This window comes from Lycorma delicatula, chromosome 2 (genome assembly GCF_047948215.1).
Source record: "Lycorma delicatula isolate Av1 chromosome 2, ASM4794821v1, whole genome shotgun sequence".
Classification (NCBI taxonomy): Eukaryota; Metazoa; Arthropoda; class Insecta; order Hemiptera; family Fulgoridae; genus Lycorma; species Lycorma delicatula.
In genome coordinates, this window is record NC_134456.1 from 220,307,112 (window position 1) to 220,324,410 (window position 17,299).

At 30.0% G+C, this 17,299-nt stretch overlaps 1 protein-coding gene across 1 annotated transcript in view; it reads left to right on the forward strand.

Moving 5' to 3' along the window:
- The window catches only part of LOC142319660 (pleckstrin homology-like domain family B member 1), a 615,345-nt gene that overhangs the window by 463,993 nt on the left and 134,053 nt on the right, over positions 1 to 17,299 (forward strand). The window contains exons 5-6 of the mRNA XM_075357205.1: positions 60 to 811; positions 7,242 to 7,375. Coding sequence (XP_075213320.1) covers positions 60 to 811; positions 7,242 to 7,375 — 886 coding nt within the window. The remainder of the gene's footprint in view (positions 1 to 59; positions 812 to 7,241; positions 7,376 to 17,299) is intronic.

Genomic DNA, 17,299 nt, shown 5'->3' on the forward strand with positions numbered 1-17,299 from the left:
TTAAATTATTTGATGAAAGATATTGAAAGTTATCTCATATCAATTGTTTTATTTAACAGGTGAAGAAACATCAATGTTTGGAGGAGTTGAAGGGAAGCCTCCACCTGCACCTCGACGTAGTGGAGGGTCACAAGATTCTTGGGGAGATCTGAGTTCTGCTTCCAGTGAAGACTTAGCAAAATTCATTTCTCCTAAAGTTTTCCCTCCTGGTAGCAGTACTGTCAACTCTCCAGCAAGTGTAGTTCTTGGCTCCAGACCCGGTACCCCTTCCAAACTGTCTGCATATATTAAACAAGGGCAACAGGTTAATGGAGATACAAGGTTTTCTCTTCCTTACCTGCAATATGACAATAAGGTTTCTTTAGCTAATGGTAATAAGCAACAAAATGGTGGTATTTACCAGAATGTTATTCAGTTGCCGAATGGTCGTTATACACCATCATCTGGTGTAGAATCGAGTACTAGTATTCAGTCTCCTGCATCATCAAGAGTTACTTCTACATCATCACCATGTCCTTCATCTTCTGAAAGAGGTACTTCTCCATCTCCTACTAGACCAACAGGTCGTACATTTTCTCCTTCAAGTCCTGATTTTGATCAGCAGTATATACATTTGACTACACCTGACAGAGAATCACCGCCTTGTTCCAATCGACCTGTTCCTTCAAAACCTTTGGCTTGTCCAAGTCCAGCATTTGATCGAAATCCTACTTATCCAAGAAAAAATGTTACTAGTCCTACATCAAGTTGGGATTCTAGTGTGGAGGATCTTACCTCAAGAAAGGATGAACTGGAGAAAAAAAGAAAACAGGTAAATTTTATTAATTTTTTTTAATTAGCGTTATAATTTTACAAGTTTTACTATTAAGTAGTGATTTTCAGTTTTAGTCAGCAGTTTGCCACAACTCTATCTCATTTTATCATAACTGTTTTACATGATTGTGTTTATTTGTCTATTTTGGGTGCTGTCAGTAATGGGATCCCTGTGACTGTGTTTCAAGTATTGCACAGAAAGATTAGTGGTAGAACTATTACCTTACTACCTCCAGACTTGCAGGATTTTCATTCAGTTTTTGATGTTCTCAAGAGCAACTGCTGGATACTCTAGGTTGAACAGGAAGAGGAATGAAGAAGGATGGGATGAGTTAGGGATACTTCCTCTGTTAGAGACCATTCAGAGGTGTACCGTCCAGCTGGTGTGCCCACGTTGACAGAATTTTAGAAGAATGCCTGCCAGATAAAAATTTGTGAAATATAGATCAGTGAGAAGAAGAGATAGTGGAAGATCACTGAAAATATGGACACCAGAACAGGCTGCATAGTCTACCCATGAAATGGAAAAGAAAAGATCTATTTTCAGAGTGTATAAGTATTAAATCTGAAAATACGTTATCTGTAAAATATATTTTGTTAATTACCATTTCACTGAATTACTGAAACATCAGAGAAAACTAAAAAAAAAAAACCAATAGTTATTCATTTGTTATATCATGAAATTGCACTGATAATTAGTAATTTAGATACTATAGTATATAGTTATTTTCAGTTATTTGAAAAAAAAAAGGTTTTTGAACTTTGTTTAAAATAAACATATTACCAATTTAAGAATTTCCATTGATGTAACATATATTGGTCAAAAATATTATTCCAGGATTAGAGACATTCATCCCTAGGCTGTTGGACAGTTTGTGATACTTATATCTATTTTATTATTGTCTAGATCTCACCACCTAACAACTAAAGGTATTTCCAAAAGTAGTGTTATCTGTCTATGGTACTTTAACATACAAAAAGTAACCTTGAATGACGTGAATGTAAATCATCATTGAACAATTTATTTTTAAAAATTAAGGATAGATAGGAATCAAGGAAAAATTATTTCTGTTTTTCTGAAAAGTAAAGATACCATCTTTCTTTAAGAGGTTTCATTTTTCATGGAGTCTATTAATAACTTAAAGACTCTTATGTAAATCATACAATTTGACTGATTTGATGGTATTCTCTATTCCTTTCTGTTCTGTGCCAGTCTTATAAATTCAAAATATTTACTATTTTTTCAGTTATCTATTTTATATATTCCAATATAGTTTTATGTCTTCCTTCAACAATTTTTTCAGTTTTAAGTGAAACTGGATGTCTTAAAACATGGCCCACCAACCTAGTCACCTCCTTACAAGAGACTAATTGTTCTGTCACAAATTCTCTCTTTTGCTTTTCATCTTAAAACCGCTTCATTTTGAATTTTATCAATCCACCTAATTTTCAACATTCTCCTGTAACACCACATTTCAAGGCTTTTATTCTTTACTTTTTTGTTTTTCCTGTTGTTGTTGTTTTATGAAAGCTTTACTTTCTTCTGCCATTTTGCATATATGCATTATTTAGATCATTCTTCATAAATTTTACTAACGACAAAATTTTGCCACTTTTGGTTTATTGGGTTTTCCAATTTTTTAATACCTTATTCCTCATTATTCTCCTTTCTGTCTCATTTCTTTATATACATTCTTATAACATTTCATTTTTTGTCCTTGAATTGCTACACCATTCTCAAAATTTCTCTGTATTGCTTCTTCTACATGTAAAGTGTAAAGCAATAGCAACTAGATTCTTGTCTCAGTTTTTGAATTGAAGCTTTCAATAAATTATCTTTATCAAAGAATGAAGATGAGGAGCAAAAGCTCTTATAACTCCTCCCTGATTCTTATACAGGTTACATAAACTGTTCTTCCCTACATTTAACCTTAAATTTCCTATAATTTTATGTCAGAATAATATGCTTTTGAGATTCAGTATTAATATTTTTATGTAGATTGTCATGTATTATACTGGGTGTAGTAATTTGAAGCTTAAAATTCATGGTTTTTATTTTTATATGGTATTATTGACATAAAAAATCGACTGGAGTAGATGAACTTCCCATAGAGTTTTATAATTGTTTAAATGAGGAAGATGTAGAAAATAATTGAACAGTTCAACTACAAGTACAATAGTATAACAGGATGGACTATTTGTAACAGATGTGGGAGAATAGCTTGAAGACTTTGTGAAAACTAATTATACCAATTCTGAAGAAAACTAGCACCAGAAAATGTACAGAACACAGAAAAATAAATTTAATAGTGCATTGCTGTTAAAATATTGTTGATAGTCCTAAGCTGGAGGTTGGTAAGAATAATGGAAGAGAGTATAAGAGAGGAGCAGTTGACTTCAGGAAAACAAAAAGAACCAGATATGTCATTGAGCTATTAAGTGATATGCCATTAAGCTATTGATAGTTATAAGAGATAGTTAGAGGAATGAGTCCGTATTTCATGGAATTAGAGAAGGTATTTGATACTGTCAAATTGGAGAAAATGATGGTGTAGATTGTTAAAGAGAAACAAATTGAATGGAAAGGCAGAAAGGTTAATTAAATAAGAATATGACTGGGTGGGTCTAGGTTGAGATGTTTGATAAGGATGCTGCCTCTCACAAACACTGTTTCGCATTTAATGATTGAAGATGTGATAAGGAATGTATTAGAAGAATGAGAAAAGGAATAACATAAGGGAACAAAAATAAGATACTATAGATTTCCTGGAGGAAGGAATGAAAGTAAATGTGAGAAAAACTAAAATGATGGAAGTAAACAACAAAAAAGATTTGATGATAAGGACAAGTGAAGGAAGAATAGAAAAAAATCAAAAAAAAAAAAAAAATCCAGATATTTGACAGGTATATATACAGTGACAGAGGATTGGAAGAGCATAATGGAAATAAAAGGGAAGATAACAGTGGTAAAGGAAACCTTCACAAGAAGAGGAAAGAGTTAAGGAAGAGGTTAGCCAAATACTGTTGTGGAGAGTGTCTTGTTATATGGAAGTGAAGCATGGATGATGAAGAAGAGGAGAGGAACTGGAAATGAGGCTTGAGTTGTGGATGTGGAGGAGGATGGCGAATAAGATGGATTGATAAAGTGAGGAATAAACAAGTAATGAACAGGATTGAAGAAGAAAAAGCTCTTATGCAGGAAGTGCATAAAAGATAAAACCGGTAATCACATGTGGTTAGATGAAGTGGAATCTTGACAATTGCATTGGAAGGATCGGTAGAAAGAAAAAGGAAATGAGAAAGAAGAAGGATGAAGTTAATAGATGATATGAAGATTGAAACTACAAGGGGATGAAGAAGAACGCTTGGGTCAGGAATAGGTGTAGACAGCAGTAGTGTAGGGAACTGCCTCCAACCAGAACATCAGATGATGATGAGTCACAATGCATTTCTAAAGTTATATTTGGGTATAAAGTTTTAAGGGCTTACAATTTTATTAAGTCATATCACATGTTTTAATAAGATAATATTTTAGGAGTTGTTGTCGTCGATAGTTCAGAGTAGTTGAATCAAATTTTTTTAATTTGGTTTTTTGTCTTTTTGATCAACAATTATGGTTACATTTGAATTATTTACCCTTTTCCATAGAAAAAGATGTAAAATATAAAAAATTACTTTAATTATATAATTAGATTAGAATTATTTATCTCTCCAAATATTGAAATTTTGTTCCTCCTTGATTTCTTGCCAGTGGCATCGAGGCATATTATTAAATTAGAGTTGGCAGTATGTGTATTGTCTTGTAAATAGTTTATTTCTGTAACAAATTTTATTTTCTTTGTGGTATATCTCCTTAAAATAAATTGTTTTAAATAAAATATACTACTATGCTATTCATTTACAACTATCGCGTAAACTGTTTTTTGCCAAGATCACGTTGTTTTTTTCTATTGGTGAAGTAGTTAGGTGTTTTTAAGAAGAATACAGGACTTTTTTTTAGCCCACGTTAAATTTAGCATTTTAATTTAGAATTCTGTATTAATCACTAATCAAATATAGAATTTACATTTTTCTTTAGTTAATTTATAAAGTTGGACTAGAAATTTCTATGGGTTTGAGAGGTTGATTTTTCTAATTCTGTTGCCATTGTAGATCAAGGTTATTCCTGGTTTATAAATATAAGTATTCTTCATTTACAGGGATGTTTATATTTAAATTCACTGTTTTATCATATTTGAAAAAAGCTGTGTTGTTGAGATCTCAGGTAAGATTTTTTAACTTTTATTATGTTGGCTCTCCACTGGATTTAATCTGCAATTTTTCAGACAGGTGGCTTTATTTGTCACCAGTTGTGAATAACTGAAATAAATAACTGGTCACCAGTTAAAACCGAACTTTTTTTTAAATTTATACACTGATTATAAGAAAATGGTGTTTTTTTTTTAAGTTTTTATAACTGGAATAGTTATTAAAATTATACATTTACATTTGTTTTTTAATTTTTTTCTTTACATTTTTTGACTCGATCACCATAATCAGAGCTGATTTCTGTGAGAGTAATGGTCTATTCTTTGCTACAACTCAATCCCTGTTAGAGTAATATTGTCACATACAGGGCCAAATATCACCTACATGTCAGTGGGCTTGGTAGATTGGTATGCTGGCTGCAATTGTATTCTTGGGAAAGAAGAAAATGGGAAAGCATTTCCCTCCTTTCTTTCTTTCTTCAGTAAGTCTGTCACAGGATTACCAAGGAATCAAAAACTTTTGTCAATGATCTTTAACAGACATCAAATCCACATATATAGCAAATGTTAACCGGATGATTTACACACTTCCTTGGGTTATTTTTTCTAATAACAGACTTTACACATTAGCTGTAAATCGCTTGAAAAAAAGAATGAAACCACAGAAGCATATACAGTTAATAAATTTGAGCAGTACTATTGTATATACGAAATGTCACTGTACGATTAAGTAGAGTGCTCGCTGGTGATATGTTGAGATGCATCAGTGAATGAATCGTCCTGCACATACAGGATTATCTTCATAATGGTAGGTTTATGTCTTATCTTTTGATCAAAATCATTTAAATCATTTCTTAAAAAAAAAAATACTTAGATTCTGAAAAAGAAATATATAGAAAATATTATTGTAAAAAAGCCGTACGTGGTAGAAAAATACTTACAGCATTCAGAGTAAAAAGTTACATTAGAAATAGTATAAATCTTCTGTGTGCCAAAAAGTGTATTTTTCAGCATTCTATGTATTTTGCTAGAAGGTTTGTAGTTTTAACATTTTACTATGTGAAGGTTATCTACCTTTGCCTTTTGACTTCCTGTTTTTCTTCAAATGATTATTTTATTCACATAAATGTGATGTTTATTAATAACTTATGGGGCTTGTATTTCTATTCTTTTTAAATATTTTATTTATTTATTTTTGTTAATAAAACTTAAACCTTATATCATCTAAACCTATATCTGTCCTAATATTCAATGATTTCTAATCTTTTCATGAATTTTATTTTGCATTACTTTGGTAGATTATTACAGTGTGAAGTTCTTAAATCATTGAGTAAGCTAATTTCAGAAGATGTTTTGTTGGTATGAAACCTCAGCTTATGAAATTCAAATCGTAATGGAGGAATGAGGCAAAGTTCTGGAAGAGAGGTGGAAAATTTACAGAGCAAAAATAATGTATTTGGTATCAAAGTAAGAAGAAAAGTTATTTATAAAATTACGGGATGAAAACTTACTGACAACAAGGCTTAAATGAAGCACAAAACATAATGTTACTGGATAATTAAAGAAAGATAAGAGATGGTTCTTTGTTATAAAAATGTAAGGAAAATTTTATAAAATTGTGGTCAAGCCAACAATGATGAATGTTCAAGATATGGCTGATTTCAAAGTAGATGAAGAGTATTTAATGGAAATGAGAATAGACTGATGGATGATGAATTAAGTGATTAAAAGGGATAATATAACAATTGAATACATTAGAGAAACAGTGAAGGAAATTCTTTTGGCAGAAGGGAATCTCCTTCAGGAGTGTATAGGCTGACATAGTTCTGACATTCATGTAGAGTACAAAAGAGTATATTGAGAAAAAGATTCGGGAGTTGGATATGGTTAAAAAAAGAAAGAGAAGAAGACCCAAATTAAGAAAATGTAATATAGCCTCCCAACTGCTTCTCCTGATGAGCAAGACTAGAATAGAGATGACATGGGATATGATGAAAATTAAGAATTATAGTCAAAAATTTCATTTTTTTGAAATGAGTTGTGCAACAGATAAAGTAATTAGTTTAATTTTATTTTGATATTTTGTACAGTATAAGAATTTGTAATATTTCTTTCATAATAAATTTAACTTTAATAAATAATGTCAAATTTAAAAGAAACATTATATTTTTTATATTACAGGCACAGTCAGATCGTTTGATTGCTCAGGAAGCTGAAAGGTTGGAACAACAGCGACTTGAAGAAATACTTACAATGTGTGCAGATTATGAAAAACAAGCTCAGTGGGAGAAACAGAACAAACCTCAGCAGAACAGGTGAACATAAATACAATAAAATTTCTTTAAATAATTAAAAATCTTCATAAAATAAGATTTAAACCATATATAAATAATATATTGACTTAATGAAAATAAACTACAGGTTTTTTTAAAATAAAAAAAATTCTCTTTTGTGTGTGTGTGTATATATATATATATATATATATATATATATATATATATATATATATATATATATATATATATATGTATAGCATATTATAATACAGTATAGGTGTATATAACACATTAATAATTGCTTTTACTTTCCCGTCTTGCACTATATCTGTAGAAAGGAAACTATTGTAATCGGTCCAATTTGAGCATATGTGGTTTTACTAGATCTTTACATTTTGACACTTAAGGAACCCAAAAAACCAGGTGGAAATTTTCCAGATGTTAATGTATGTCTGTACATGCGTTCAGTGTTGGCCCCTTAAATCACCTTTACATATATATATATATATATATATATATATATATATATATATATATATATAAAAGGTGGTATATATATCACCTTTATATATATATATTTCCAGAATTACAGGACCAATTTTGACCAAACTTCTGAGATTACTTTTATATATGGGGCATGGATGCCATTAAATTTTCAACTTAAAAAGGTCAATAGGGTGAGGCTGTAGAGTGAATTCACCCTTAGTTTCTCGAGATTTCACATAATTAACGTCATATTTTTCTTAAGCACAATTGTTAACAATTCAAAAATAACAGTATTAGAAAAAAATTTTTTTGCAAAATCGCACCCCTACCCCAAAAAATTCTGTTGTATTTGTCTGGAATGTTGTGACATCACAGGTGAGGGGTAGAATTAAATAAATGAAAAATATTTATATTGCAAAAAATTAATTCGATCTGGTTTTATCTCAAATTTGATCGCCTGGTTAATTCAGTACCTGGTGCGTTAAGTCTCATGGCTACACCAGTCTGTCGACTGTACAAGTGAAATTTGTTCTGTGTAAATTGTGAAATTACATTAATTTAGTTAGTGCTGACAGTCGCCGCTAATACCGCCTCACCTATGCGAATTAAATTTAGTGTGCGTGTATGCATTAGTAATCATTGAATTAAACAAAAAAATATTGTATTTAAATAAAATCATAAATATTTTAAATTAAGTTGTGTGGGTAAGACATGCATCAGAGATAACCCACAGTTATATGAGTTTCCCGGAATGCAGCTTTAGTTGTATGATGACTGTGTTGTCGGCTGTTTTTACTGTAATTTCCAAGAGTCTCCTTACATCTCATTAATAATAATTATTTTGTGATTGAGATTTCATATTTTGATAAGAGCTTCCACAAAAAATTACATTTTTCTTCATGATATATAGCACAGGTTATCCCAGAAAGTGTCTTCTGTCTCTACAATGTATATTTGTTCTTGATATTTCTTAAAATCTTATACCACTTAAAGTTAAAATATATCACTGATGAAAGTAACAGCGTTTTGAAATTACACCACAATGATAAAACAATGGAGAAAGTGGAATACAGTTGTCTTCTGGAATACAGTCATTATTCATTTTATATTTTTGTGATTTAGAATTTGTGTATGGAATTTTGGTCCATCTCTTGCCCCCCAAATTGATTTTTAACAAGTACTTAAATTTGGATCTTTTTTTTTTAAAGAAAAGTTTAAATACCAATCTTCATGACTGTAACACCTTTGGCTTTATATAGTTCGTATGATATTTTTTTTTAAGTTTGCCTGCCATTGATGCCCCCAAATCTGATTTTTAAAAATTAATGAAGCCTGTGTCAATTTTTTTTTAAAGAAGAGTCTAAATTCTAATTTTCATGACTATTAACTTCATTTCATGAGATATAAAATTTTCATGAAGAAATTTGCCCCTTTTCACTCCTCTTACAAGCTGAGTTTTCCGAAATCCTTCCTTCATGGGTACCTGCATTATAAAAAAATGTACCCTTTAAAATTCACATACATAGGCTTTTGATATATATATGAAAACATATATATATATATGTTTTATATATATAGATCTAATATTATTTAGTTGGGTTAGAAAATGTTGTTTTGATGTTAAACAGAGATAAGAAAGATATGAAAGAGAATAATACTGTAAACCATGTTATTAGAAGAGGTTGCAGTTTGTCTTCTACTTTATTCAATATTTATATTGATGATCATCTGCAATATTGATAGAAGACTGTACCTCTCCTTTAAATATTAAATTTTAAGCATTAAAATTGATAACGCATTCTTGACATAATATATGCAGATGTTCAACTGTTAATTTATGTCTCCAAATGAAACCTTCAGAAAGTTGTACATGTGTTCTATCAGCTGAGTAAATCATATTCAGCTGATGTTGAATTCATATTCAATATGATGTTGGAATCATATTCCAACATGGAAATATTTTTGTTAAAAACAAACGTGATGACTATCCAGGGATAATAGCTTATAAGAAAAAAGTATTGATTAATGACAAAGTTGTAAAACAAGTGTCACATTTCAACTTCCTTGGCCACAGTAGTATGAAAATATTCGATGAATTTGATAGAAATATGATCTCAAAATTAAATAAGTTTCGCTTCTTTTGTGTACCATCTACCACAAGCTTCGAGGAAAAACTTCAAAACAAATTCAGCTGAAATTGATTACTGATCTTTCCAGCTTTGTTATATGATGCAGAAAGTTGACTTGTAGTAGAAGAAATTTGTCATAAATGACAGCATCTGAAATTAAGTTTCTGAGAGCTATTAATAAGAGCTCTTTGCTTGAACACTTAACAAATGAGATTATTTAGGAAGAGTTTCAGATTCAGTACTAAGTTTTTTAATGGCAACAATATCCAGTGAAGATGAATGACATGTGGCTACCAAAAGTAGTTAAAAAAATTATTTGCCTTCTGGAAAACAGAGAATTAGTTGTTGACCTTATGAAAGATGGAATGTTGAGTTTTGTGTAGAGGAAATGTAATTCAGTTATATTATAAACAATAATAATAAAAATAAAACAGTAAAATAATAATAAGAATAAATAAATAAAAACATTTTAGATCAAAACAGTCATATACCTAATCCTAGTCAGGTGAAGAAGACATTAAATAATCATTTACTACTCATGTGGTGGAACAGTATTGGCAAGAATAATAGTTAAAAAAATAGCAGTGACATTCTGCTGTTTCATAGCAAAAATTATTCCATAAATTTGTATTTATTAGCAGTACAAAAGATGCAAGAACAGTCTTGTCCTTAATATTAAAATGTAAAATGATGATTCTATTTTCATCTCAACATAATTATCACTAAAGAAAATAAAGAAATATATGAAAAATTCCTACAAAGCTAATTAATTAGTTTGTATATAGTTTAAACTATATAACAAATATGTTCAAATTTATAAGTGAATTACAGATTAAAAATGGTATATCAGTATATCACATTATCAAACAATGAACATATGTTGCTTACTCATTAAATTGTTAAACAGAAAATAACACGTTTATAAAATTAAGTAGTACAGGTCACCCCAGATAAACTGAACCCAAAGCAAGCAAAGAACTTGTGAACTGTAAGGTGATATTGTACATTAAATGAAAGACAAAAACCTACTATGTGGGTTTTTCTGATTCTACAGATACTGCTGGAAATGTTGACTGCCATGTTCCAGGCACAGTTTGACCCAATGAATCACATTCAGTGCTACTTGCTCTAACTCGTCTCATTGGATGTTCATATTAGTATTGCATATATTCTGTTATTGTATTGCATGATTCTATTGCATATATTCTTGCAGTGCATCAAGAATTCGTGAATGGTTCTGGTAAAGCTTGCCTTTCAGATTGTTCCACAAATAAAAATTACAACTGGATAGGTTTCAGGCGACCGTGGAAGCTATAAATCCTTCAAAATTGTCTGTCTCGTTTGAAAATTGAGTGCACTGCTTCCAAGGAAGCGTGTGCTGTATGTTCTATCATGCCGTCCTGCTGGTAATACGTGAAATGTTGTTCATCTGGCGTCAGTTGCTCTACGAAGGGATGGAAGGTGAGAGCAATGTAACATGCCGAGTTGACTGTGTCTGAAGAAAATGGGTTGAAAGATTCTCGTCCCCAACACAGCACACCACCCACACACCAGTCTTTATATCATGCAGCATTAGCTTGAATATTTATTGTGGGTTTTCTATAGACCAATATCACAAATTTTATGAATTAACATAGCTGCTGAAGTGGAACCACACCCCGTCTGTCATGACGTAGAGGTTAGGACCGAGTCAATCACTTTTGATTTCCTGCAGTAATCGTGTGCAATACTATACTTGTTTATCATGGTCTGCAGGCTTATATAGCCATGATCTTGTATGGCTTCAGGTTCAGGTTCTTTAGGATGCTCTGGCATGTTGTTTGCTGGTGAATATCTTCCTTCTGTGCCTCGGTCCTTTTTACAGGTGGGTATTGATGCTTCTTATGAAAATCCAGTTTGCTCAAACTTCTTTATAAGCTCGTGTATAGATGACTTGGTGGGTGGATCAGTATTGAACTCTGTTTAGAATTTCTTGCACTCCTTTGACTGATCTGTCCTGTGCGTAATATTCCTTAACGATGAATATCCTGGCATCCTTTGTCAGCAGCATATTTATTTGTGTGCAGGGTGGTTGACTTTATCTCAACTCCGGCTTTATCTCAACTTTTCTTCACAGATACAGGTCATGTTCCCCCTCCAGCACTTTTCTCCTCTCACCATTCAAGATCAATGTGTGTCACAGCTTGCTTGCTACATGGCATTCGAAGTGTTATTTCTGTCGAATGAACTAACGCTTTTCAGTTTCTTCTCTCCCATGTCCAGTTTGGTTTATCTTGGGCCACTCTATAGTATAATATACAAAACATACTATATATTGATTATATCCAGAATTTTAAAACTTTAAATTTTGAAAAATTAAGTATGATGAAAAAATTCTGACTTTAAATTTATTTTTAGTACTATTAAACACATTAAATTCACAGATATCATGTTAAGAAACAAGAATGTATGTTTTTGATTGTTAGTGCCAATTTCTGTGGCAGAGTGGTAATGTTTCTGTCTTTCATCTGTAGGTTCTATGTTTGAATCCCGCTCAGAAGCCCAACTTTATTGTCAGCGCATCGCCAAATGGCTCAACAGCCAAGGGTGGGCATTGGCTAGTAAATATGTAAGAATTCCACTTTTTCACATGCTACAAAAAATTCATTTCATTATCATCCATTGGCAGTTGTTACAGTATCAGTCAAAATAACGAAAATATAGAAGAATTTACATTCAACAGGTCACTTCATTGTTTCAAAGAAACAGATTGTAGATATTTTATTTATTTTCTAATTTGTACATTGCAATCTGTTCAAATGGTGAACAATAAACAATGCTCCCATGACCCAATGATATTTATGACATGTAAATAGGTGTAGTTTTGTACACTCAGGTTGACTATTCCTGAGATGTGTATTTACTTTTTTTCATTAAATATTATGTAGATATTTGTGTCAATAAGAAAAAAATTAATGTTACTAACATAAAATGTTAACTTTTGTAAAATTTAATCATTGCCAGTATAATTGTGTTTATTTTTATTAATGAATTGAAATAGTTTTATTTGCCCATTCTAAAAGACTTATTTTAATTCAAATTCAACAGAAAAAAACATTATTTAGATAAACCAAGTAAACAGTTACATTTATACTTAATTGCATATTTTGGATAATCTTTTATAAAGTTAGTAATCAGTTTTCTTTTTTTTTTAATAGAAATTTCCCACTTACCTTAAAGAATAATAAACAAAAAAATATTTAAAAAAGCTTTTGATTTTTGTCAATAATAAATATGAAAACGAATAATTTTTTACTTCCATGTATGAAGTAAAGGAAGTATTGTGATCGTGAAAAATTTTGGTTTTCAGATTTCAACGGAAATAACCATTTTGACCATCCCTGAATCCATTTTGACTAGTTTCAATGTGACATTTGTACATACATACGTATATATCTCACGTAACTCAAAAATTATTAGCCATAGGATGTTGAAATTTTTTATTTAGGACCGTTGTAACATCTTTTTGTGCACCTCTCCTTTTGATTGCAATCGACTAAACCTAAAGTGTCCAAAAATGCCCAAAATCAAAAAAAAAAATTGGATTTTGGAATTTTTTTTTAACTGAGGTAATATTCCTCGTTGAGAGCTTTTCAATGATATATCATAAGTGGTATTTGTTTTCATTGGTTCTAGAGTAATAGCCAAATTAAATTTTAATTAATGAAATATTTAGATCTTAGATGGGAAAGGCACATTGATTCAAATCAGACTTCATCTCCTTTTTCTTTAACTTTTATTTATATATTTTTTTTTAATTTTAATATATTGATTTATTAATAAATTATTAACCTCTGATTGTAAAAAAAATTCTATGATAAATAATAATTCAATAACAATTAAAAAAATATATATATCAGCAGTTATTAATGAACAAAAATTTTATGTACTTTTCATTTAAAAAAAAAATGTGTATGTAATTTAATAGGCATACAAGGAAGTCATGTGGTGTCCACATTAGATATTTTTTAAGAAATGTTTTTAATTTGCCTTTTTATTTAGTGCCAACTTCTATTTTAAACAGATAATTTTTACATTAGTATGATTGTTTGGAATTTCATTTGAAAAAATTCTTAGTTATATAATCCAAAAAATCTAGGTACCATTGACAATGTAAAAATAATTTATGTTAATAAAAAAAAATCTTAAATGTTATTAAATAATCTTTTTTCTACAAGTACACATAAAGGTAAAAATGTATTACAACCAAATTTGTAGTAAATATCTGATAATTTTGTAGAGAAGTTAAATTGTAGTAAAAGATTATATTCTAGGTTATTCTTCTTTTAGAATTACTTTTGAATGCATGCTAATATTTCTACTGTAATTTCATATTCTGATTTCAATGATTGATTTTCACAAATAACCTTATTTTTAAAAAAAAATTAAAAATTACATTTTTGATATAAATTCTTTGAAGAGTTATAAAAACTAACCTATCTTAAAAAACATAATAATTTTAAATTTGGCTTTTACCCAATAGGCATCAAGATAGTTGCTTTCTTTGAGAATGATGTTATTTATTTTATAGTTTATCCTTGTAATAATTAATTATCCTTGTGACTAAATATTCTGTATTTCAGAAGGGTAGGCCTGCCATTACACAAGCATTATATTCTGCTAATAGAATAAGGTAAGGGGGGGGGACCTTTAAATTCTTCACTTTCTCTATTAAGAAAAATTACCTGATTTTTTTTTCAATTTCCAAATTTACAAGAGATATTTATTATACTTGTGAATGGTATGCTACCTTTGTAGTAACTTTATCAGTTACTACAGTAATCAGTTACTTTATTAGTTACTTTGTAGTAATTATCAGTTCACATACTATTATTAATTTATGTCTCCCAACATCCTTGATTGTGACCTCTAATCCTCCAATCATTGTTAATTGAAAGTAGGGTGTATTATTACACCCTACTAACAATAATTACATTAATTGCTGTAATTAATGTAATTATTGTTTTTCTACAATTATTAATGTTCTTTTACAATATGATTATTAGTTGGTAAAGAAATATGAATTTGATTTTGTATATACAATTTAACAATTTTGTAAGATTGCCTAATAATGAAAAAAACCTTTTTTTGTTAATTCTATTTTATTATTCGATTAGTTGTCTTAATTTATAAATATTGTTGTGTGTTCGTGGCTCAATCAGGATATTGACTGATTGACATTTGAAAATTTTTATATAATTACAATTTATTCATTAAAGAACATAAGTAAAAGAAGACAAATCAATAATAATAGTGATAATAATAATAGTAAATGGCAATAATAAAACAAATAATAAAAATAGTAATCACAACCACAATAATAATAGTAATAATAATAATAGCAGACAGTGATTACATACAAAACAGAATTTAAAGTAACCGTCAGGATTTATTCATAGGTAGATGAATAATGAAAACCAGAATTCAGTCCCATTAACAAAAGACATTAGCATGACCTAGTCTTAACATTTTAAACCACTAGTATTAACAACAAAAGTACAATAGATAAGACAAGTATGAAGTTCTTCAACTGCAAATACCATTGCTGTTCACCAATAAAACTACAATTTATGAATGAAATTTAGTACATTATCTCTTTCAATTATAGTCTTACAGTAACTTACTGAACCATTTCTTGTTTTTGTGTTCTGGAATTACTTGTGGCATCCATCACCTTAGTTGCTCTGAACCTACACTCAAAATTTGCTCCTTCACTGAACTCTTCACAGAACACTCTTGCTTCAAACTCGTACAACTCCTCTATCGTAGCATTCTTGCAGTCTCTCCTTTCAGACACACATCTCGCAGAACTGACCTCAAACTCACATCTTGCAGAACTGACCTTGCAGGCTCACATCTTGTAGATTGATATCTTAACGTCTTGCTTAGACTAATTTCACAGAAATTGTTTCAACTGGTCTTCCCTGGAGTATTTATACTGCTGTCTTCTTTACCTGCCAGACCTGATCTCAGTTGAGCGTGAGAATGATCGACTGAGCCCTTTCGTTCCCATGCTTTCCCAACCTGGGTCAATAACTCTTCTCATGGTAGAACATCTATTAGGTGTGTCAGTGGACAGTATTACAAAAGAAAATTTTTAAACGGGCTTGTTACCTTAACTAAAAGAATTCCTTTTAGCCCATTTCTTGATTCCTCCCATTATTATGTTTTCTACTACTTTTTTTTTTAATTAGTAGGAATCTGTTACTCATGTTCGTTATACCGATCTCCGACATATTAAGATTTATTACAATTTGTAAGTCAAAATCATTCATCACCTTCACTCAAATATTATAACTACATTCAATAGCTTTACATAAAATGCATATCTTAACTTTGGCACACTTGCTTTATGAAGCTTCAATCTTTAATTTGATGAGACTGGATATCTCAAAAAGGCCACTGTAGCAAGAAACCCCTTCATTCCGGAAAGAAAACTTATATCACTGTAAATATTTCATTTTTGTATTAAGGTTAACTACAAGGCTAATTTTACATATATGTTTATTAATGAAAATTAAATGGATTTTTTTTCCTTAAACTGCCACAAATCTCGTTTGAAGGTTCATTTCATTCACTACTTATGTGCTTATTTATTTATTAGAGTCTTAAACAGTGTCTCTGTGACCACTGAATTTCTTTTAGTACGTGAAATATTTAAAAAACAGTTAAGTTATATAAGTAAACACAATATGATAAACAAAAAAAGTACTGTCCTTAACCTATGAATTTATTTCCTTGACAATAAAAAAAATTGAGACAAGAAGATTAGATAAATTACTAGTTTCTTGGATAAATAACTAAGGAAATTAGATTTTTACAGAGCATTTATAAATATTGACTTTTTGAAACATGATCAGATTATAGGACTCAATTCGATTTAAAATTTAATTTTAGTATTACAGAGTAATAACTGATAAAAAACAAGAAAGTATTTTTTTAATAAAAACCATATCGCATATAAGTTAAATACACAATGCAAAAAGTAAGCTATAATTTTTAAATAGATGAAAAAGCTAAGTAAAGTAATTTTTTTTTATAAGATATATATTTTTTACCATAAAAGAATTAAATAACTTCAGTCGATAATCAGGTGGAATGAGATCACTTCTAGTTATAATGAGAATAAATATATATTTTAATAGCTAATAATAGGGTGTGTGTGTGTATATGTGTATATACATTTTGATAAGAATTCAATGGTTAAACCACTGTGGTAATACCTATATACTAAAGACGAGAAGGCTATGCTATAACTAGTTATGGCTGTTTACTGAACCGAAACTGTTCAAGTATCTGAAGAGTTTTA